The sequence below is a fragment of the Equus przewalskii genome, chromosome X (genome assembly GCF_037783145.1).
Source record: "Equus przewalskii isolate Varuska chromosome X, EquPr2, whole genome shotgun sequence".
In the NCBI taxonomy this organism is placed as follows: domain Eukaryota; kingdom Metazoa; phylum Chordata; class Mammalia; order Perissodactyla; family Equidae; genus Equus; species Equus przewalskii.
Genome location: NC_091863.1, coordinates 18,606,696 through 18,631,445, shown reverse-complemented (window position 1 = coordinate 18,631,445; position 24,750 = coordinate 18,606,696). Strand labels below are relative to the sequence as shown.

At 39.4% G+C, this 24,750-nt stretch overlaps 1 protein-coding gene across 5 annotated transcripts; it reads right to left on the bottom strand.

Moving 5' to 3' along the window:
- Positions 1–3,851: 3,851 nt before the first annotated feature.
- On the bottom strand, positions 3,852–23,243 carry PRDX4 (peroxiredoxin 4). Of its 5 annotated transcripts, XM_008508266.2 has the most exons (8): positions 21,239–22,141; positions 17,918–18,035; positions 14,892–15,008; positions 12,298–12,420; positions 9,075–9,205; positions 8,022–8,056; positions 4,199–4,245; positions 3,852–3,964 (listed from the first exon to the last, which is right to left on the bottom strand). In XM_008508266.2, exons 1-8 carry the CDS (start codon positions 21,480–21,482, stop codon positions 3,961–3,963), a joined length of 819 nt encoding a protein of 272 aa, XP_008506488.1. In that variant the 5' UTR covers positions 21,483–22,141; the 3' UTR covers positions 3,852–3,960. The 5 variants fall into 5 exon arrangements, with proteins under 5 accessions (XP_008506488.1, XP_070460825.1, XP_008506487.1 ...); XM_070604724.1 differs by lacking the exons at positions 4,199–4,245; positions 21,239–22,141 and adding an exon at positions 22,724–23,243; XM_008508265.2 differs by lacking the exon at positions 4,199–4,245.
- Positions 23,244–24,750: the final 1,507 nt, after the last annotated feature.

Sequence of the window (24,750 nt, the reverse complement as noted above, 5' to 3'; positions counted from 1 at the left end):
AAAATTACTATAAAATAGGTAACAGGAAAGAGGAATTAAAAATAGAGATTTGGCAAGTTCAAAAAGGATTTAAGGGTTGGTTAATCACATTGCTTCTAGATGAAACTGTTGTGTCATGAGATTATTTTGATCTAAGGAGATCAATCTGAGGTGGATTTGGGGGTCCTTTGGTCCAGCAGGTGGGTTTCTGGCAGGCAGTGTGATGTGGGAGAAGCAGTCCTGACCTGAATGTCCACACCTGTGAGGTCTTGCCTACGCCTGCAGCCAGCTGGTTCAGAGGGTAGGGTGGGGGGTTCATCTCTTAAGGTTCTGTTTCTTTCTCCATGAAAGCAGAGGCACTTTTCTCATTCCACAGTCCCCTGATTTAGGCCTATATTCCTTCACTTGATTCAGCTGTTCAGTTAGTGAAATGTTTTAATGAATATATTACATATCAATTTAAAAATCAAGTCTTATTTAAGATGTGAATGCTAAAAAAAAAAATGGAGCCTCAGAATAAAACAGGCCCTTCTGAAAACCATTCAGTAAGCCAAAGGCATTGAGAAATTAATACCACAGAGAAAAGATTATAGTAACCAAAGAAAGGGTAAGGGTATTTTGGTTTTTGTGTCACAGAAATTGTGCACCTTTAATAGAAGGAATAGTATGGCTAAAGCAAATGAACAAAACCATATGGAAGTAAAATGAGAATTACACATGACAAAGTTTTGATATACCAGGCATTTATTGTACCTGATTTTATCTATGTATTTATATCATATATATTTGTAAGAAAAGATTATATGTATATAAATATGTATTTACAACTATGACATGACCCATTAGTGGATCATGAAATTAAGTGGGGTTGTGGCCAACATTACAAAAATTAAAGGTCAGAATGCATCATGCATAGTATTGGTCAGTTGTGTTCAACTTGTTATGCATGTGCATGGCACACACACACATTTACATACGTCCTAGGTCACGATGTAAAACGTACTTCTAACTGGGTCATGGTCACTAATGGAAGGGGTACTCAGCAGAAGTTAAGATGCCTATTTGAGTTATACTTAGTTTTGAATTGGTCTGAATTTTTAAGTTGTTTTTCATCTTTTTTTCTCTAAATTGGATTTGTAAAAAAGAAAAAATGAAAAACCAAACCATTTGAGAGTTAGTTGTTGCTCTTTTAGTTTAGCCTGAAAGTGGGGTGGGCCTCAGGACATGGCAGGTCGCTGTGGAATTTCGGTGTGCCTGGCGCCATCTCGTGGTCTTTGTGTTACAGTGTTACAGTGCAGCCTACTCCCTTTAATAGACGTGATGGGAGCAGGGGATGATTCCTTGCATGAGATTCTGAGGACTAAAAAGTCCCTGAAAGAGCAGTCCACCTCAATCACTGAAAAGCTCAGAACACTGGCAAGGCTTAACTGGGAAATACTCAACAGACGATCGGAAACTTGAAGAGAAGCAGGGAGTTATAGATGTTATGTATATATTAGTGCATGGAAAAGACGTTGTGTGGTGTATTTCATAGAAATTTCGAGTCCCCCCTGACCTATTATTTTGGATAAGCTCCTACTGCCATGTGACAGTCTGTCCTGCTGCACAGGCAGCTACTGAACTATACTGGTCCCCTCTTTTCCTTAATCTGTTGGCAGCCAGCTGTAGAGAAGGGTTTCTCAACCTCACCACTACTGACATCTTGGGCCAGATCATTCATTGTTGTGGGGGCTGTCCTGTGCACTGTAGGATGTTGATCTGCCCACTAGATGCCAGTAGCAGTCCCACAGCTGTGACAACCAAAACATCTCCAGACATTACAACGTCCCTTGAGGGCAAATGGTCCCCGATTGGGAAGCACTGCTGTAGATTATGGCAGGTCAGCGTGTTACGGGAATAGGTCTCCCGTAGCTGCAGCCAGTCAGGCCTGGGGCCCGCCCTCTCCAGCGGGGCAGAGGGCTCTCCTTTATGAACACTCTTTTCCCAGTCTTCTGTAAATGGCCACATGAGATCACCCTTATAATTTTGGACCTGTGGACTTTCAGAAGTCAGCTATTTGGAAGGGAGAGTTTATAAAAGGCACTGAGAAGGAGTACATTTAATGCTATTTTTTATTCATAGGCTATTTACATTACCCAGTTAATATGACAGTCATAAGTCAGGATGTATTTTCACTTATTCTTAGGTACCTAGAAATTACTATACTATCAGCACCTGCTTCAGTAATCAAATACTAAGCTCCTTGAGGGCAGAAATTTGTCTTTGGTTACTGATTTTGCTAAGTGTTTAGAGTATGTGATCAATAGTTGCGGAATGTTGAATGAAACATTGACTGGGTTTTTTGAATGGATCTAAAAATAGCTGTCCTCCTTGTAAACATACTTAAAATGAACGTCAGGCTAGAAAAGCTTCAAAGAATGGAAACTATATCAAAAAGATACAGGCTTATTCATGAGTGAAAAATCTGTACTTCTCAGATTGGAAAGAGAAAATCTGAGAATAGGATTCCAATTGTATTGGAAGTATTGACAAGATTATCAAAACCTATTTGAACATCAAAGTACTAGCAGTCTTCAACTTTACTAATAGGTTGGCCTCTAAAATTTCAACTGTAAGCTAGCACTTGGAGCCTATTTTGCTGTAGCAAAGGGATCTAAGTTGCAGTTGGATTCCTATGTCCATGTCCAAATGCCTGTTGCTAATCATGTGCCATTTATGACAGAACTCAGAGTTCCAGCCAAGAGGCCAGTAATAATGCCCCCAGTTCAAGTGACGGCTTCCCCCAGGGTTAGGGGCTTTTTGCAAGTGATGAGAGAGGATTAGCATGGAAGACAGAATGAGGCAAATTCTCGAGTACCACATCCCTTAACCACATGGCTCGTCTATAGATAATTACAATAAAGTCACTGCCATATTGGGGCGGTGAATGGGGTGAAGTAGCACTGGAGTTGAGCTTTATATATGGTCATTTGTGAAGAGCTAGCTACATACGTTTAGGGATTCAACTTCTGTTAAAATACATGTAAACATATAAGTTGTTACTTATAAATTTGGTACAAGTTGAAAACGTGAATTTAGAGAAAAAGGGAGGCAGTCCAAAGGGATTTTTCTTTTTAAAGATTGGCACCTGAGCTAACAACGGTTGCCAATCTTCCTTTATTTTCTGCTTTTTCTCCCTAAGTCCCCCCAGTACATAGTTGTATATTTTTTCAGTTGTGGGTCCTTCTAGTTGTGGCGTGTGGGACGCCACCTCAGCGTGGCCTGACAAGGGGTGCCATGTCCGCGCCCAGGATCCAAACCAGCGAAACCTCGGGCTGCCCAAGCGGAGCACGCGAACTTAACCACTCGGCCACGGGGTCGGCCCCTCCAAAGGGCTTTATGTTGTACACAGCAGTGAGCTCTGGGGTCAGCTGTCCGTACCAGATACCATGGAAGGTGACTATGCTCACAGCTTATTCTCTCCTGCCACCCTCAAAGGCACAGAGAGGGGAGCCACAGTGGAGTGTTAGGAGCCCAGAAACTAGAATTAGCCTGTCTGGGTTCAGAGTCTGATTCTACCTTTGCTCGCCAGCTCTGTGACTTTGGGTAAGTAATTTATCTGAGCTTCAGTTAAATAAAGAACTCAAAGAGTTGCTGTGAGGATTAAATGGAACAATGCAGCTACGCTGCCTAACACAACGCCTGGCAGATGGCATGTGCTCCATAAATGTTAGTCACTGTTATCATTAGTTTGATTCAATCTGACATTTCTTATTTCAGAAAGAGAATAATTGCCTATCTTTTGGCATCAGTGTCTAACTTGAACACTAAATATCTTTGGACCTTGACATGGATTTTTACATTCTCCAAGAAATTACTACTGTAACACAATATGGTAATAAAACGGTGAACTTTATTGAGAACTTTCAAGCATCATAACTTGAGGAAGTATTTCTCAGTTCAGTTTATCGAAATACTTCAGTTTTCCAGCTGGATCTGGGATTATCTGTTAAAAAAACCAAATTATTCATTTTAAAAGCTGATATACATCATTAGTAGTCTGACATTAGTTGCCTATCTCTTGAGTAAAGAAGATAAAGATCATTTTTGTGTACCAAATTATATCACATATATATATTTGAAAAACTGGATTTGTCCTACCTGCTAATCTCAGCTATCCGAAAAGGAAAATAATTTAATAAATTAACATCTGTACTCAAGCACCCCAAAATTTACTTACAGCTCTTCTCTTGGCCACCAGGCTTTCATGGCATCTTCAGGTTTGATCTAATTAAATCGAACACGTTATGAGAGCATGGCTACAGATGTTAATCTATTTTTAAAATCATCTGCTGATGAAATGTTGGCATGCCACAAAAACCTGATAGAGGGGCAGTGTGTTCAAGTGGATTTTTTGGAGGTCCAGAATGCAACCCTTCTAATCTCAAACTGCAAAGTAAAAAACCCTCAGATACGCCCTAAAGTATTACCTTCTGTAACTATTTAGTGAATGAACAAATACTCTGAAAGAAAAAATGCTCTCTCCTAGGGCATCACAGCCTTAAAAACCTACGAGATGTTTTTTGAAATTTCCAATATAATTTGACCTCCCATTAACTATGTTACTTCACAGTTATAGGTAAAGTACATCTATCCCTATATATATATTAAAAAACCTACTGTAATCAGCTTATGATAGTTCTGTATGTTTTCTTCAGAATTTTTCTTCAGCATAAAATAAATGTTACCTAATTTTTCAGGCATCACTTCAAGCAGTATTCTGTCTTTGCCAATTTATAATCTCTCTGCATTTAAATTCAATTTGCAAATACTATGGAATAAGTACTATGTGCCAATAGTGTGCTGGGCAGTGGGGATACAAGGATAACTACCAAAGTCCCTGCCTGTGAGGCCGTACAAACACGTGGGGAGGATGTCCGTGTACATAACTGTTTTTGACGCAAATGAACAGTACGATCATGTATGACACAGACTGTGTGACTCAATGGAGGCCAAGATGGCATCAGGGAAGGCCTCAGAGTGGAGGTGGCATCTCAGTTGGTCTTGAAAGATGAGCAGAATTAGAGAAGGGGACAGGTATTCTAGGCTATAGAAAGAATAGGCACCTGAGCAAAGGCACAAAGGTATGAAAAAGCAGGGCTTATTTTGGGGAAAAATAAGTCGTGATTTGGTGGGAGCACAGCGGCGTGCATGAATCATGGGGAAGATGGCCCAGGAGAGGCTGGTGGGAACAAAGAATGCAAAGGCTTGAAGGCTGTGCCCAAGTATCTGGCCTTTGTCCTGTGAGTACTGGAGAGCTTCCAAAAGGTTCTGGTTTGGAGAATGGCATGCAGTGGAGAGGAGAGAAGCCGAGGGCAGGGAGGCCTGTGCAATACACAGGAGAGAATGGACGGAGATGGAGATGAAAACTTCATCTGTCTTCAAAGAAGCACGACTACAAAGCCTTTTCTGACCCGACATCTCCCCTCTCTAACTCCTCTTTCCTTCTCCCCTTCACAGCTGTATTTCTGGAACCAGTTGTTCATACTCCATCTCCTCCTCATCCCGCCCCGCCCTCCTCCTCAGAGCACTCCAGGCAAGCCCCTGCCCTCACTATGGTCACTAATGACTCCACATGGCTCAGTCAGTGCACTGCAGTCCACTTCTCCACGCCATGCGACACTGGCCTCCCTATCCCATCCCTCGTCGCTCCCTTTGTTCCCGCCGCACTGAAGCCCTTTCTGTTCCTCGAACATGCTAAGCTGGTTCTGGCCTCGGGGCCTCTGTCCTGCTCTTTCTTCACTGCTCTATGCATGACGGGCTCCCTCTCTTCACTCACGTTTCAACTCAAATGCCATCTTAGAAGTCTTTTCTGACCGCTTTATGCCCACCCCAGGCACTATCCCATCAACCTGTTTCTAAAAGCATTTGCCACAATCTAAAATTAGAATGAGAATGTGACTTTAAGGCCGGGACCTTGGCTATAGTGTTCACTAATAAATACCGCCTGGCTATCCTAATAGTTGCCATATATCAGGTGCTCAAGAAATGTCTGTTGAAAGAACACCCATAGAAACAGAGAGTAGAATGGTGGCTGCCAGGGGCTGAGGGTGGGGGAAATGGAGAGACGCTGGTCAAAGGGTACAAGCCTTCAGTTTTCAGATGAGTTAAGTTCTGGGAATCTAATGTACAGCATGGTGACTGTGGTTAATAATGCTCTTTTGTATACTTGAAATTTGCTAAAAGAGTAGATGTTAAGCCTTCTCACCACACACACAAAAAGGTAACTATGTGAGGTGATGGATTCGTTAATCTGACTGTGGTAATCATTTCACAGTGTATACATATGTCAAATCATCACAGTGCACTCCTTAAATATATGCAATTCTGTTTGTCAATTATACCTCAATAAAGCTGGGAATAAAAAAAAGAATGCCCAAACACAGCATGTGATAACGCATGTGCATTTTTATGGAGGGAGAATCCAAGGTTTTCATCAGACTCTCAAAGGGGTTTGTGGCCCCCCAAAGGTTAATCAAGTGGATATTCAACATGTTTTCTGAAATGTAAGCTACTCATCCTATAATACCCTTCGTAGTTAGCCTTTATTTCTTGGGAGCTCTTGCTGATCTCTTAGCACAGGCCTGTGACTGAGGGCGATGCTATTCATTAGTCACTGCTGGTCCTGCTCTGGCTCCAGGGGGAAGTGCCACCTACCTTGAAGACCTCTCCAGAAATGCTTTCTAAGGCTTCTCTCAGGTGATGCCTGCAGCTTCTGATTCATATTTCTATCTGTAAGCCTCACAATCAGTAACTGTAAACCAACATAATGACTAATTTATAATTTAAAGTACCTAGTGCTCAAAGTACCTTGAATGTCTAACTTCAAATCCCTTCTGAGGTCCATCAGATCCACGTAGAGGTGAGTAAGGTGGTATTTTAACATTAACTTTGACCCGCAAAGGCAAAGCTGTTTTGAAAATCCATCAAAAACTGGTTCAAAACCAGTGATACGTTACTTTATCTGACCTGAGTGAGTGTAGAGAGTGAATTTCTACCTCTCATTGTCTATGGCTAATGGCACTTTTTTTTTGGTTTGCTAAGGAAGAAAGTCTTAGGAATCTATATTTTTCTTTTATTCTAAGATAATGATTTCTTCTTCTGACGCTTTAGTATTTTTCATTTCCTAACTACAGTTTGTGTAAAACTCTTGATTTTTAGAAGATAAACATGTTATTTAAAAAAGGTTCAAGCAAGTTTCCAAATTGTATTTTGGCCAGAGACTACTTTAAGGATTGTCTATAAGTTATACAGCCTCCACAAATGAAAGAATGTACCTGTTTCAATCTTTTCTTTCTTCAAATGACAGAGAGAATCATTAGCTTCAATGTTAATTAAGCCAGATTTTCTCAAAAGCTTTTTTTTTGTTGTTGAGGAAGACTGGCCTTGAGCTAACATCTGTCGCCAATCTTCCTCTTTTTGTTTTCTCCCCAAGGCCCCAGTACATAGTTGTATATCCTAGTTGTAGGTCGTTCTAGTGCTTTTATGTGGGATGCTGCCACAGCATGGCTTGATGAGTGGTGTGTAGCTCCGTGCCCAGGATCTGAACTGGTGATCCCTGGGCCACCGAAGCAGAGTGTGCAAACTTAACCACTTGGCCACGGGGCCAGCGCCTCAAAAGCTTTTTACTATACACAGAAAGATTCTGCTTCTGACTGTTTTCTTTGCCTACAATATAGGAAGAAATTCCATAGATGATCGCTGAGACCTCTGAATTTATTCTACCAAGTCTCCACTGTTCCCACTCCCTTTTTTTATTGGTATATTTCTCTGGATACTTGGCTTTAAAATTCACAGCATTAAGCCCCATATTCTGCTTTCTCCAGTTTCAGCTACTCTCCCTACAGTCCAAAAAATGCCTGTATGCTTATGATTTCTGCCTATCAACAGTTACTTCATTTACAAAACGAAGACAGTTCTATTACAAGGAAAGATTATCCTAAGGTTAGTATTTTTTTTTTGGCCCCAGCTATCCCCTTAACAGAAAAATCAATTTGACTTACTGTTTCACTACCAGGTTTCCAGCCAGCAGGGCAGACTGAAAGGAACAAAAATTAGCAAAAGACAGTTTAAAAACAGAGTTCAGTTCTCTTCAGCAACTCTTGGCTTTTCTTTTTCTAAATGAAACTGAAAATCGAGCCTATATTAATGAGAACACTTCTGGGCCACTGAACACTTGACTTCTGTTAGCGTGTCTGCTCTCCCCAAGGAATTTTAGTCATGGAGCTGATCAGCAGGCAGCTAATCTATGTCCATTTTTGCCAGTTATATTTAGTTACATTTGCAATATAAGAAACCAAATCGAGCGTTCCTCTAATATAGTTGGAATGTTTGGGAATCTGGTGAACTGAAAGGTATGGGGACAGCAAAAATTTCTCTGAATTTACGTAAACTTTCACTAAGCTAATCAGCTGTTTCCTATAGTATCTTGCACTGATACTATGGTTTGCTGTTTGTCAAAAGAGACTTTCAAATTATTTGGAAAATAGGACTCCCCCTTGATTTAGAATGTACCCTGACCCAGGCACTGAGTTACACTTTTGAAAGGAATATATAACATATGTTGTACTTTAGCAAAGTCTGACCTTTTCCATTTAGCTACTGCAAAAACTTGGAATGAAAGGATGAACTGATACATTACTAGGGTGATACTGAATAACCTTGAGGAAAAAAGCTAAATCAAATAATGCAAACATGCAAATAAAACCTACATTATTAAATATTGCCAGATTGGCACATTTTAAGTTTACAGAAACATAATTTGAAAAATTGCAGTAGCAGAAACTTTTCACTTTGAGCTTATCCAAAAAGACTATGCAAATAATGAATATTTTTGCATCTTATTCAGTAAGTAGAATATATTAGTGATATTTTGTTAAAAGCACTTTAAATAATAATTTGACCTGCTAAAAAGATCTGCTAATAATTTGAAAACAATCAATCAGAAGACTCTGGCACCATCCAAATTACTTTTAGGATAAGAAACCAAACTAATTATGCTGCTCTCTCTCAAACTAAAAAATCAAAAGGCTCTGCAGTTTGGAAGGAAAGGCTACCTTCTCCATGTTTGTCGGTGTACTGGAATGCTTGAACCAAACGTAGTGTCTCATCTACCGATCTCCCCACAGGAAGGTCATTCAGAGTAATCTGTCTTAGGATTCCTTTGTCATCAATAATGAAGAGACCTCTGTAAAACACAAGAGTAGTAGAGGTGAGGCTATTTCATCTCCGTTAAGACAAATATTAATGTGAATCCTTGTACCATTCACACCACACTACCTACCTACTTGACTGATACACACACATGCGCGCACACACCCCCATACCTACACATCTACCGTATAATTTGGGATTATCACTGTTAAATAATAGCTTTAAAAATTTGTTTTTGGCTATGAAATGTACTGTAGTATATACAGTTCTATCTTCACGTGTAGTTAAGTTTGGGATTTTATGGTACTGTAAATGAAATGATGAAACTACATAGCAAAGCTTTTTTCTGGGTGAAGGAGTGATCCATTTTTCTTATCACTGGCTGTTGAGAATTGTTTGTATTTCCTTTGTCAGTGGTAGAAAAAAGATGAAGTCACCAATGTAAGTGAAGCTACCTTTCCCTCTAAATCTCTGTATGTCTGATTCACTTCTATGGACTGAGGAATAATGAAGTAGTTTGACCTAAAAGATCTGCTATTGAGATAGAGGTGGCATTGCAAAGTTAAAGTAGACTACAGATGAACATTTCCAAAGGACTTTATTGTCTATTTATTTAAGTCAATATGGATTTCAACCCAATCCTTACTTTGGATTAGAAAAAGACCTCAGGTACTGGGGCTAATTGCTTTGTATACAAGTATTATAAATAATAATGAGATATATTTTTAGTAGAAATACATGGAATTTCACACCTGTTACATGAAATCTTGTTTCATAATTGTACTAAACATTACTAAAATGTTTCTGCTTATCTTAGAATACATTTTTTGAATGAGCAACTTGAGTCTGAATCAACTAGGGCTCACTCTCCTTGGACAAGGTCACCTTAGCCAAACTTGGGCAAAACTGTTAATTACTTCATCTGGGTGTTCTTTCATGCAGCTACTTTTACAGTTTGTCGGTGGCGATCAGATCTGCTTTGAAGTAAGCGAGCATGATCTGGAATTATGAGCTTGCCTCTATCACATATATCATAGCAACACACAGCCACAAAAAGAAATCTGCCTTTTCTTTGGTAGCAAGTTCTAGCTTCTGTTTTCTGTTTTGGTTTTGTGAACTGCTTCTTTGGTAGACTTTGAGACTAATACATTTGCCATACTTGGTGTAATATAAGAAGAGACAGGTCATTCTTACAAAAAAATCAGAAATTAAAATGGCAACAGAAATCTCAATATCAACCCCAGCAGCTAAAGGTAGGAGGGCAATGCTTTCAAATGTCTGCAGGAAAATGCCTTTCAATCTAGAATTCGATACTCAGCCAGATTATTAATCAAGCACGAGAGCAAGATAAAACATTTTCAGACAGGGAGGGCCTCAAGCATTTTACCTTCCAGTGACCTTTTATTAGAAAGCTGTGAGGATGTGCATCACCAAAACAAGGGATTAAACAGAGAAGGCAGGCATGGGAGCCAGAGAATTAGGCATCTAACAGAGGAGAAGTGAAGGCAAGTCCCAGGATTCTGGTGCGTAAAGTGCTAGGATAACAGCTACATAGTCAACTTAGAGAGTGGCTGGTCTGATCTGAAATAGGAAGATGGAAGATTCCAGAAAAGATAATTGACAGAGGAAAAATGCAGTACTTAGAAGGTTATAGTTCAGCTGGGGGGTTTAGAAAGAATTACTGATGGATATATAGAAAACTAAGGGAATGAAAAAAGTGTAGTTTGTTAGCTACAAGAAAATCAAAAAGTTTACCAGATAGGGAATGTAATTCTTAGCACACTACACTTAAGAGCTTAAAAGCAAACAATATTTATATAATATAAACATGAACTATTAACTTAATCCAAAATTGTGACATAGTATACTGGGAGAATAAATTTGGGGATGGCATAAGAAAGATAAAGTCTTATTTACCATTATGAATAACGTCAAAATTGATAAATCCAGGCAAAGCATAAGACCTTCTTTAGAAATATGGAGATAAATAGTGAAAGCCGTAGCTAAAGAGTTGAAAGTAGCTTCCTCCAAGGAGGAGGGCTGGGGGCCGGGAGGGGACTGTTGCTTAAGACAATCTGACTTTTAAAACCTATGTGCATGTACTACTTTGATGAAAATAAAAAATAATTTAAAAAACAAACTATTGGTTCAGATCACATAAAATAGCTAATATTAGATAATTTTACTTGGTTAATGTTCAAACAATTACAAATTTTAAGATTGCCTTGATCTTTTTAGTGGCATATTTGTTCTTTGCGAATTAACTTAGTAGTAAACTCTATGGAAGTAGAAAACATTAAAGACTTGACAAGTACAAAAAAAAAGAGAAACTATTGGTAGTGTACATGATACAATAATGGATGAACCTTGAAAATATCATGCTAAGTGAAAGAGGCTAGTCAGAAAAGAGCACATATTGTAGGATTCCATTTATATGAAATGTCCAGAATAGGCAACTATAAAAACAGAAAGTAGATGAGTGGTTACTTAGGGCCAGGGGAGGGGAATAGGGGGAAATGGGGAGTGACTGCTAATGGGTATGGTGTTTCTTTTTTTGAGTAATGAAACTTTTCTAAAATTGATTGTGGTGATGGTTGCATAACTCTGTGAATATACTAAAAATCACTGAATTGTATACTTTAAATGGGTGAGTCGTATGGTATGTGAATTATATCTCAATAAAGCTGATTATTCCCTTAATTTTTCCAACTCCAAAGACACAGGTTTGCTAAATACGATGACACTTGTATTTAGAAAAACCATTTCTGGAGTCAGTTTGGAAAAGAGAAGAAAGAAATGGACAAGGAGTTTGGGGCCCTGGGTTCAAGTCTGGCTCTGCAATTAACTAATTATATAACTTTGCCTAAGTTCATGAACTCTATGAATCTGTTTAGGTGTAAAATGACAGAGTTGGTCAAAGACCTCTAAATAATCTTCCAGCTCTAACAGTCTGTGACACGCCCATAGTTTAAGTAAAGCACTCCCCAATTATTTCAAATAGTATCTATAACATTTTTGCAAATAGAGCAAATATTTCTTGATCAAACTTTCTATCTTCTAACTCCATTTCAAGGAGGATTACACATATATTTGGATTTGTCATAATGTAAAACTACTGAAAGGTACCTAAGAGTGTGGCCTGAGTCTTCCAGATATACGCCATAGTCCTTTGAGATCTGATGGGTCAAATCTGAAAGAAGTGGAATCCTTATTGGCCCAAGTCCTCCCTGTCTTCGAGGGGTATTAATCCTGTAACAAACAGAACATTTACCTTCAGAGTTAAGTGGCAGATATCAAAACAGCTTTTTCTCTGCACATGCACACAAAATGAATGAACACACAATGTGTGTAATGTGTAAATATAGAGATACACATCGTATTTTTAATGTATGGACATACTATATTTTACTAATCTCTAGTGATAGACATTTAAACTGTTTCCATTTTTTTTTGCTTTTATAAACACTGCTGGAAACATCTTTGCATTCTCAACTTTATGCACTTGTCTGATTAATTCCTAGAAGGGGAATTGATGGATCAAAGGATATGCCCTGTTACAAGCATAACCTTAGAATGGTGATCACAAGAAAAAGGCTTGAGAGATAGGCAGAATACAACTGGATGACATTTTAATGTTCTGAGAGACAAAGAAATGCAAAGTCCATTTGAAGCAGTGAAGGAAGTAAGTTATAATCTCAGACTCATCAGTCTTCATATTTAAGTATTCTGTAACTTGAAACCTGGGGATGTGGGCTGGGGCCCTAATGGGAGGGGACTGACAGCAGCTAAAAAACAGGGAAATACTGCTCCAGATGTCTGCAGATGTCTTTTGACATTCAAGTAGAAATCTCTGGTTAATATGAGACCTATCCAGCTGAGAATGTATCCCCAAAAATTCCTTGGGAAAGCAATCCCAAATTATTTGGGATGACATAACTTTTTCCTTAGTGGATTTGTATTTTAATCCTACAAAGATTTAGAATTACTTTAGAAATGATGAAGCAAATTAAACCCATAGTTTTAATATTTTTATATTAAGAAATAATCAGTATATGTATATTATTTATAATGTTTAAGAGAATTTGGCATATTAGAATAACAGATTCACTTTGTGATTCCATTCAAAATGTATAATTTGAAATTTTACTCAGTTTATAAATAGTAAAGAAACATTTTAAAAGGACTTAAGACACCCTATTTGTTTATTGTATTTGCAAGAATTACTTAAGTTCTTGGGAAGGTTTGTCTGAAAATTGAGATATTTAAAGGAAATCAAATATATTAAATATATAACTACACTTTCAAATACTTAAAAGAACTAGTTACTTAAGTGAATGTAAATTAAGTTTAAATTGTAGCTCCTGAACCAATTAATTAATAATTGTAAATGGAGAAAAACTTGTTTTGAATTTGCTACTTTAGTGAATTGAATATTACGTTTGATGAAAATAGTAAGAATAAGAAGAAGTTTTCACATATTGAAGTCTATGGGGAAGCCATTCTGGATTAAACCTGATTCGGCCTAAAACTTGTTTTTCCCAGAGCAGCCTGACTTACGGCCCACCGAACATGCAGTAGACATCTGCTTTTCCCAAAGCAAGGAATGCACTTGTTAAAGATAGGGATGAGTGTCTCCCTTCCTCTGATGCCAATACCAGTACTTCTTGGAAGATAAGCTTTTCTTCCCAGAAAACCCAGGTCAAGTTGACCAGCTGTGTACATGCTAAACTGCAGCAAAACATCTCCTTGTGACTTTGAAAAAAAAATTGTATTCCTGTCATGCTTGATGTGTGTTCTTTGTTCTGAAGTGGTATATATCCACGTTATAAACCACGCTTCTCCAGAGTGCTTTCTTCCCTGATGGAGACTGCTCTTCCGGGCTTGTCCTCAACTTGGCTCAGATAAACATCACTTTATTGTTCTAATCTATAGATTGACTATTGATTATTTGCCTTGACAAGTTTTAAAACCAAAATAATTCTGAACAATCTTTATTGTGCATAAAATTTTGTGCACAAAAACTCATAGCAACATGTACATTTCAAATTTAGAAACATGTTGCCTAACTGCTCTCCAGAAATGCTGAACCAACTGTGTGCGTGAGAGTGCCATTTCTTCCCACCTTTGTCAAGACTGGATGAAATTTTTCAATATTTGAAATCTTGGCCAATCAGACAGGGAAAAAATGGCATCTCATCATTTTAATTTGCAATTCTTTGCAATTAATTACATGGAACATCTTTTCATGTTTAATACTTTTTTTAAATTTTTAAATAAATTTTTATATAATTATATAAATTCTATATGATTTCAAAAATTAATTTAAAACATCATTGCTTCTTGAAAAGTAATTACAAAAGCTATTTTGAATTTGACTTAACACTAGACAATTGTGTAACACAGAAATGGTATTTTAAAGATTTTTTTCTCCAGATTATGGTTTCCCAATTTATCATAATAAAGTAACCATACAACTCAGTAGTTTTTTGCTATGGATATTACATCTTTTGCATTTAACTTTTTCTTTTCAAATTTTGAAATGTTTAATGAAATCCTTAAGCATTTTTACCATAATTTCATTGAACCAGCAGCTCTCAGAAAAATCTATTCACGAATTATCTGATAAATAACTATATTCCTATCATGTTAAAGACTTGTCTGCCCATAATTTAACAGTAAATCCATTCTTTTCCCTACAAATGTAGGTGTAAGATACTGACCAGGCCAAATGGGTAAACTGTGAATCAACAGAGCATGCTACCACTTCAGTATTTATAGATCTGAATTCTTCAATTCTATCACCAAAGGCGATAATTTCAGTTGGACACACAAAAGTGCTGAAAGTTAAAAAACAAAAAATCAGTATTTTCAAAATACACATAGACCTGAAGTTCAAATGACTTAGTTTTTACGAACACCTTTAGTATATAAAAATGCACATTAAGAACAATTTTATATATGAAACTTCTCGAGATGGTGTAGTCTAAAAGACTGTCATTTGGTCAAATATCATTTAATTAAAAAAAACATACAGAGTTCCAAATTATATCTCAATAAACTTTATTTTTATAACTTAATGGATCAGTGGTCAACCAATGTTCCCTTCTTTCTTATGGCAGCACCTCCCCCTACTTTATTAGCTTTTATTCAGTAATACTTTATGTAATGCTTTACAGCTTCCAAAGGATCTATACAAACTTTACATCATTTCACTATTTTTTCTTACATTCCTATACCAACTCTACGAGCTAGATGCATCTTATCCCTATTTTGGAGATGAGAAAATGCTCTCCCACCCCCTCCCTTTCTTGATAAGTTCCTCTTCTACCTTGTCTCCCGGTCTTGTTGTCGGAAGGGCATGTTCAGAGAGTATTACCTTAGAGTGGTGTTTTTCAAACCATGGTAGGAACTCCTTAAGCCAATTCCTGAGTTCCAACCAACATTTTAAAGAAGTGAAATAGAAAATATGAGAATACATCATACATAATAAGGCTAAGTTATGAAACATATATATGTATATACAAGTGCATATATATATGTGTGTGTGTGGAGTGAAATTAAAACTATTTAACAGCCTTAACTCAAAGTTCTCTCAAGCTCTGGACGTTTCTGAAAGGTCCTAGATGGGAGAAGCAGCTTGGGGAGGGGGTTGGGAAAGTGGCTATTTCCCATACCATGGAAGTTTTTCAGTATTTTAACTAGTATGGCTGTACTGGTGCATACAGACTCAATGTTACCCTGTACGCATGTGTAAGTGCATTGGGTGGCAATGACAAATGTATTGCCTACTGTGTGTCATAGTCAAGAAAGTTAGAAAAATGTAGGCTTAGGGGACCAGTTCCTACCACAGCCCAACATAGGCTTCTCAAATATTTCAGTTGTTCAAGTGGACGACTGCCAAACAGAGGCATACAGTTCTAATCTAGATTACGTCCCTGGAAACCTGGGCTATGATATGTATTTTTAATATTTTCCAAAAAGGTATGAATGGTCAGCCCTTGCTTTCCTTCCTATTGTCCCGAGAAATGCTACCAAGGGACACATTTGCTCAATTTGTTACTAAGACAGAGAAAAAGTTCCGGCAGAAAAGTGAAGGGTTATGGCTGTGACTTTCTCCCTTGCAGACTGTGGCAAATGCCACAGAATCCTTTCCCTCTAACCAGGCCCAGTCTGGAATTACATGGAAACAATAGAAAGAAGCTATCTTAGCTCCCTGCCCCAGAAGACCATTGCTAACATCATGTTCTAATTAGATATGTCTTATTCATTATGGAGTTTTAAATAACACTGGCGAAACAGAGGATATTTGTCTGCCATGTTAGACTAATTTCAAAATTCAGGTTTATTGTTATACGTATTTAACATGTGTTAACTTTTTGGTTTTATAGCAATATGAATTTAGAAGGTCTATCATTTTTTATCTATTAAAATTTCTACTTCAGGTTTCTATTAGAAATTATTATATTACACATTTTAGGTGGTCAAGTCACAGTACAAGTTGATTAGAAAGAAGGAAGTTCTTACCAATTTAAAAGACTGTGTATTATGCAGATTCATGACTTGTTTTAGTCTCAATGTTCTAATTTTTATAAGAATTCTTCCTATTTGGATTAGAGTAGGGGTCAGCAAATTTCAGTCCACAGGCCAACTCTAGCCTATCTTATTTTTTGTAAATAAACTTTCAATAGAACACAACAATACCCATTTGTTTATGTATTGCCTATGGCTGTTTTGTGTTACAGTGGCAAAGTTAAGTAGCTGCAATAGAAATCACCATAAGCCTAAAAATATTTACCATCTGGCCCTGTACAGAAAAAGTTTGCTGACCCCTGGTCTAGAGACAACCTATAGAGATGAGCTTAAGTATATCCTCTCTGCAAGTTTAAGTTTTATTTACATAGTTCTAGATAAGACCTAATGGAAAAAGGATCTTAATATCCAGTGGCAAAGATAGAAAAATCTTCTACTTACTTTTTGTAACAAAAAAATATATTCAAATAGAAAAAGATAAAAGTTAGAATAACTCTCTTTTTGGTATCTTTTCACTTTCATGGAATTTGAAAAACACTCAAAATAAAATTAAATCCTCGACGTGACTAAAGCTGCAAGAGTATTTACTTTTGAGTCAACTTTTTGACTATCTACAAAAGTGTTGACTGTCACAGAGTTAAAGGAAGAGAAACCGCCCCCTAACTATAATTTATATTAATAAGCATTATTCCTTAAGCATATGCAATATTTTCAGGAAAACGTTGAAATTGCAGGAAAGCAACAGATGCAGCAAAGAATAGTAAAACCACAGTTAAATGGTATCACCAGAGCAAAGGTGATTAATTTTAATTATTTTTAAATAAACAATAATTATTAATTAAATTATTAATTTTCTAGTTAATAGAGATACAGTAAACAGATTTGTGGCATAAGTCTTGCTTTTAAATGGTTTCTAAAATATCATCAGTCCATTTTCTTGCCTTAGTAGATACAGCTTAATGAAAATAATTATAGCTTTTCTCTAATGATTACATTATGATAACAGTCATATAGATAGAAGTATAAAGTATTGGGGTCAATGGGTTATGATTCTGAAATATATGGTAGATGTTACCTTCTTGAAAAAAATTCTTCATCTCAGCTTGCCTTTTAAGAACCAAGAGCTAAATAAAATAATTCCTAACTATTGATGTTCTTGAATAATGATTGATAATGACTGAGGTTTTACTAGCTGCTATGTACATGTATTACTTACAAATCAAGTGGGTAGAAGAAAAAAACCAGGTATTTCCCACGATAATCAGTTAACTTGAGCTCCTTAAATTCTCCATTTATCACAGCTGTTCCTTCCCAATAAGGTGCTGGCTTGGAAACTAAGAAAGAAAAATATATGATGTTTTGTAACGCTGAGAAAGTTGGCGGGATGACGGAAGGGCATCTTTAGGAAATCACTAAAAATCTAGGCTTCTAATCCTCTGGACCTCTTTGGCAGTCTGGTGAAGCTTACAGACTTCTCAGAATAGCATTATTGAATGCATAAAATAAAATATATAGAGTTACAAAGGAAACCAGTTATATTGAAATACAATTATCAAAATACTAAAAAACAAACTGGTGCTATAATAATACATGTGTCCTTTTATTAACACTTTAAAATTGCAAGATCTAGCAGTGATCTAATAACTACCCAAGATAGTGATGAGTGTAAATTACATTTTAGGATATCTGCAACAATCATAATGTGGCATGAAAATTTCGGTGACAGGTACAAGGACTGCTGAAGCTACTGTGGTTTGTTGCTGGTGTTCATAATGGAAGGAAATGCTAAATTTCAGTTGGAGGTCAGTGAAAATAAAGCCTTTTTTTCCTATACATGCTCACAGACCCCCTATATCCCACCCCTGCACTAAACCCTACTGGATACTTCACTATAGCCCCTCCAAGTTAATCAACTTCCTACATTTCAAATCATTAGATTTTCTCTCTCACATGACAGTCTTCCAGGTGTACTAATTTAAACGCTTGTCCAGTTTCTCACATACACACGGAGGACCTGCTGCAGAGGAGGCTACACTCCCGAAGGAGGAAATTTGCAAATACATGAGGCCAGGAGTGTCAAATCCTAGACTATGGGATTATTTTCCTAGAGGGCTTTGAAATAGGAGACCCCCTTGCACAGGTTTCCAGTGACCTGATGGAAATTGAATAGTTCCTGCCACTCTCCTGTGAGGGCATGGTGTAATTCTAGCCAACACGCTTTGAAAATAATGTACCTTGAACTTCCTTAACACATTCAGATAGCACTTAAACTTACAGAACCATTACATACATTGAAGTCAATACTTGCTTTCAAGTTTGACTAGGGTTCCTAGAAAGTACGGCTTATAATAGCCAGCACTTATTGTATTTTGAATAATAGCCAACAATTTTGGTCACTCTGCAAATAGAGACAAACTTAAGATGAATTTCTCTGTGAAGTTAATATTTAACATATTATCACTTATCTTGGGCCAACAGCCTACCTCATATAAATATCCTGATCTGATTAGGTAAAGGCCAGGAGGGAGAATTAAAGAGCAGAAGAGTACTGAGCTATATATGCTTTACATATATTATTTAAAACGCTACTCAAGTGTGAGATTATAATTGTAATCATCTGTTACAAGGATACTCCTTAATGATTTTAGCATATTGAGAAAAACAAATCTGAAAAAGAAATTGATTTTGGAAATTTTGGGTTCTTGATTTAAGAATTGCAATGTTAGTTCAAAGAAAAAGAAAGTCATCAATTTAGGGAGCAAAAAGAATGTAGTTACTTTGCTAAGATCTATAAATGGAATTCCCAAAGCAACCCCTTGTATCCATTAAAAAACAAAACTTGTCCTGAATATAAATCAGATAATTAACAAAGATTCTGGCAAATGCAGAGCAGTAGAAAGAATATTTAAATCCCTTCTCCCTATAACCCCCACCAATTTAACTACCGTTAACGTTTTTATGGCTTTCCTTCCAGTCTTTGTCAAACAGACGAATTTTGACCACGTTGCACCCCTTTTAAAAAGGAAACAGTAAATCATGAGCAGTTTTTCATGTTACTAAAATTATTTGTAAGTATGGACTTCACGGCTCCGTAATATTCCATCTTATGAATAAAAGTCCTGGTATCTTTAATTCTAGATAAGCCTCCATGTGACAAAGAAATGTAGCAAATAACTAAAATTTGAAAAAGTTGGCTGGTAAATGGAGATCTATTATTACCATGTTTTGCTTCCATGAGCGGACTTGGATGGGATTTGTTTCTTATGAGAAATATATGTAAAGCCAGTAAACAGTTAACTGGCTGACATATTTCAAAATATCTTCCCAGGCAAGTAAAACCAATGGGACTTGGAAATACTAGGTTTTTAAAAGTGCAAGACTGGCTTTTTAAAAACAAAAGTCCAAAAGTAGTTAACTTTCAGTAGGAAAGAACTGCAAATGTTAAAGGAGGCAAAATAGTTTTTCTCACTTATCACTCCCACTCCAACCTAAGTTATAACAACATCCCATTGAACGCTGGGGATTCATAATTGTGAAGCATTACTTTTTTCACTGAATATGGGCACATAACATGCTGTAACTGAACCACAAAAGCCAAATACACATCTACAGAATGCCAAATGATCCGTAGGAAAAGCAGTTACTCAAAAGCAAGCAAAGGACCGTCTTCACTTTAGCCCCTCCCTGGCCACTTCTTTTTGGCTAATCTTAACATCCAGATGGAGCAGGCCACAACTTTCTCAGTATCTACTTAGTCTGACGTGTCCTTCCTGAAAGTGGCCATTAGCTGTGTACACTGGAAGGAATGCAAATAATCAAAAACCAACTGCCAGGACACAAATTTGCCACCAGGTTTATCATCAAACCAAATGCATTACTTCCAACCTCCTTTTCCCCCGTTTCCCTACAAAGAGCCTCCAAAATACACCCTGTGACAAATTCTTCATTTCTGAGAAACACAAAGAATACCCATTAACTACCTATACAGATTTTGGGGAAGAGCTTTTAATAGTCGTCTTTACAAGATGAAAAAGAAAAAAAAGAACAATGAAACATTTGCCCTCCTGGGCTTTTTGTTTAACCACTTTTCTGTTTAGTCAAACTTTCTGTGAATCATCGTTCAACTTATCAATGCATTCTTCCCTGAACTAGGACTTGAAAACGGACGTGATGTGCTGCAGGCACTTTGTGATGTCTGAGGAAGTGTGTGAGTTTGCACAACATCCTGCGATGCCTGCACGCCGGGGAACAGGGCCACCCTCTTTCCCTCATCTGCGGCTTTTGGGGTAACCACCACTTCTTCCAAAATCTGATTAGTGGAAACCATCCCTTTCTTCACAGCTGGCACCCCCCTCGATCCCCCCAACCCCCAGGAGAGAGCCAGGACGGCTCAGGGACCAAAGGCAGCCCGAGGTGCCGCCCAAGCGAGGCTCCGGGCACCCACCGCAACCAGGGTACACGTGTCACCAGACCCTCCCTACCACCCACCTCCCTCTGCCACTGGTCACCCCCCCAGCCTTGGCGGGGCACCACCTACTCTTGGCTTTGCTGAGGTGCAAGGAGTGGTCAGCGACCGAAACCCGGGACGCCTCCCCTGGGTATACTTGTCCACCCGCGTAGAAGTGGCACTCCTCTTCGCGGGTTCGGGGCCTCTCCTCTGCCTCCCAGCCCCGCAGAGGCCCGGCCGGCAGCAGGAGCAGCAGGAGCGGCAGCAGCAGCAGCCTTCGACTCGAGCCAGGGGCCGGAATAAACGCGGCGGGCAGCGGCGGCGGCGCCTCCATGACCACGCGAGCGCAGCCGCACGTCCCTTGGCGCGAGCGCGACTTCTCCCGCCGGCAGGCAGCTAGCACCCCGCGCTCGACGCCCGCGTGAGCCGGGGCGCGGCCTCGCGAGACCTGCTCCGCCTCCCACTCCCCCCCTCCCGCCCCCAACCTTGTCCCCAGCTCCCCCGCTCAGCGCACCCCCGCCCCTCCCCGGCCTCGCCACGCGGGCGCCTGACCCGCCTGCACGCCCTCAGCCAGCGTTTGCGCCTGCGCCCTGGGGCGGGCCAGGGCCGGGAGTTTAGCCCAAGTCTGCCAAGGCCGCTTGGTGGCATCATCCGTGACTGGCGTCGCGTGCTCCGCCCTGTGCACTCTTTCAGACATCCTTCCACGCCCATCGCTTCCACAAAGCCTCACCACCTCACGCCACCCGACACCGCCGCCCACCCCCCGCCCCCCGCCCCCCGCCCCCTGTAAGTGAAACTATCCTATCTGCCCTTGACGAGCTTGCATTTTATACTTCTAACAGTTACTCCTTTTTTCCTTTAAGAGATCTGTATGAACAGTGCCGTGAGTCCCCCATCTAGTTGCAGCTCTTTTAAGTCCTGGGAAAACTTGGAGAAGAAGGGTCTAACCATTTACTCTCCTCCAGCAGGCAAGGACAAACAGGCAGTCTGGTGACTTAAGTCCGTCTCAGTGTCTTTTTTTTTTTTAAATCAAGACTTGAAAAGTTCCCAGGAAACCAGACTTTATCCCAGCACGGTGTTGTTCTATCTTCTGACAATTACTCCATCACATTGCAGGAGCCATTGGCACCCTTTATGCCCTGCAGAGTCCTCTTCTATCTTCCTGTGAGCTCTTGTCATCTTTCTGAATCCCACAGATGCCATCCTAACAGTTTGTCTTTCCTCTGTTAAACTGTCGGCTCCCTGGGGTAGAAATCTATGTCACATTCATCTTTGTTTCCCAAGGCATCTGGCACATGGCATTTACTCTTGTAAGCACTTGATTTTGTAAATAACACCCACTATCCCCGACAGCCTGTCTTAGTTTCAAGTTGCTTTCACATGTTATATCCTTGCTCCCTGGGACAACCCTTTGAGGCAGATGGGAAACCTACCCTTTCCAAACTCATCCCTCACCCCAGTCCTGCCCGTTATAAGTTTTATTTTCTGTTTCCTAATCCCAGTTTCCTGTGGGAAAAGGAGGAAAAATATGAAACCACTTCCCTTTTGTCAGGGCATGGGGGAGCATCTCCTTACCCATAACGTCTGGGAACTCTTCACTTTCCGAAGGCCCGCAGACAGGAGTCCTCTGACGAGGCTGCTCTCGCTGCTCCCATTCTTCTCCTTCCCTGGCCTCTTGTTCCACATGGAGGGGGAGTGGGGCCCGGGGAGTTCGGGACTGAGTCCCAGGCATTCGGCTTAGGCCTATGCCTCGAGGTCGGCTTCGGTGATCCATAGTGACCGTTGGACAAATAACCACCAAGCCTCAATGAATTCTAGGTCCTAAGGTGGGCCTCTAAGTTTGGGAACTGGGAGAAGAAGCTTGGGGAGAGCGTTATTTCCTGACACCTCTGCTCTGGGCTAAGCTGAGGTGCCCCACTTGGCATCAGGGGCTGCCCACCAAGTGGGCCCCAGTGAACTTCCTGCCCACTGGAGAGAGTGGCCAGGTAGGCCAACTCCCAGGCACAAACTCTGTGCCCCTCAGTTCCAGTAGAACCCCTTGGCAGCTGACATTCTGGGTGGCAGTTGCTCTGAATCCTCCTAGCCAATGATATTTCCTGAGTGCCTGCCTCCTGCAGGCACACATTGTGCTGTCATAGTGGCAGTCACAAAAAGCTTGAGGTGGGGGCCCTGCCCCCAAGGCACTGACCATCCAGCTGGAGTCAGCTGCCCATATAAATAATATAAAACCATCAGGCACAGAGGGATGGTTCTACGTATAGGATGCACCTCAGAAACACCTGAGGCGCTTAAAAACATTCAAGTGTATGGACCAAGCCCTGGAAATAATGATTTAAGAGGTCCTCGGTGGGGTGGGGGGTCCCAAGCATCTGTGGTTTCACAAACAAGTGTGTCTGGTTAAGAACCACCGCTGATGGAGGTTAAGAGTGCAGATTATGGAGTCAGCCGTTTCCATGTTCCAGTCTGAGCTCTGCCACCTATTGGACTTGCAGCCTTAGGAAATTAATTTAACCTCTCTGAGCCTGAGTTTCACATTAGTACCTTCCCCATGTTGTGAAACTGAAATGATACCAGTTTCATGATGCAAGTGTAAAACCTAACTTGGAGTGTGGGCCAGACTCAGGGGCTCACTTCTAATGCGCTTGACAGGAAGAATGCTTTGTGACCTCTGACGCTAGGTCACAGAAAGGATAGTTTCTGTCTTGCATTTTGATTACTCATTCTGGGGGAAGACTTTTTGTCCAAATTTTTTTCAAGATAAAATTCACAAAACGTATAACTTATCATTTTAAAATGTGTAATTCAGTGGTTGTTAGTATAGTGACAGTGTAGTGCTTTGTGCTCACCACTGTCTAATTCCAGAACATTTCCATCACCCCAAAAAGCTTCTGCCTATTAGCAGTTAATTCTTCCCTTCCCCCAGCTCCTGGCAATGACGAATCTACTTTCTCTCTCTATAGATTGGCCTATTCTGGATGTTTCACATAAATAAAATCATATAATCTGTGTCCTTTTATGTCTGGCTTCTTTCACCTAAGTATAATGTTTTTAAAGTTTTATCTGTGTTGTGGCATGTATGGGTACTTCATTCCTTTCTTATTGTGGTAAAATATACATAACAATACTTACCGTTTGAACCATTTTTAAGTGTATAGTTCAGTGGCATTAAGTACGTTGACATTGTTGTGCACTCATCACCACTATCCTTCTCCAGAATTTTTCATCTTCCCAAACTGAAACTGTACCCATTAAACAATAATTCCTCAACCTCCCCTCTGCCAGCCCTGTCTCTGAATTTAACTACTCTGGGTACCTCATTTGGAGAAATGTGTGGTCAAATTTCTTGCCCATTTTATAATGGGGTTGTTTTTCTTTCTGTTGTTGAGTTGTAAGTGTTCTTTGTATCTTCTGAATGCTAAACCCTTATCAGATATATGATTTGCAAGTAGTTTCTCCCATTCTGTGGGTTGTCTTTTCACTTTCTTGGTAGGGTCCTTTGATGGTTTTAGTTTTGGTGAAGTCCAATTTAGCTGTATTTTTTATTTTCTTGTGCTTTTGGTGTCATATTTAAGAAGCCATTGCCTAATCCGAGGTCATAAAGA

Bases quoted from the DNA above. Each gene is read 5' to 3' on its own strand.
- PRDX4 (XM_008508263.2), bottom strand. From the start codon at position 21,482: ATGGAGGCGCCGCCGCCGCTGCCCGCCGCGTTTATTCCGGCCCCTGGC. The intron at 12,421-14,891 runs GTCAGTATCTTA...TGTTTGTTACAG, and splicing joins CAGTTTACCCATTTGGCCTG to GATTAATACCCCTCGAAGAC. The intron at 8,057-9,074 runs GTAGCCTTTCCT...TGTTCCTTTCAG, and splicing joins CACCGACAAACATGGAGAAG to TCTGCCCTGCTGGCTGGAAA.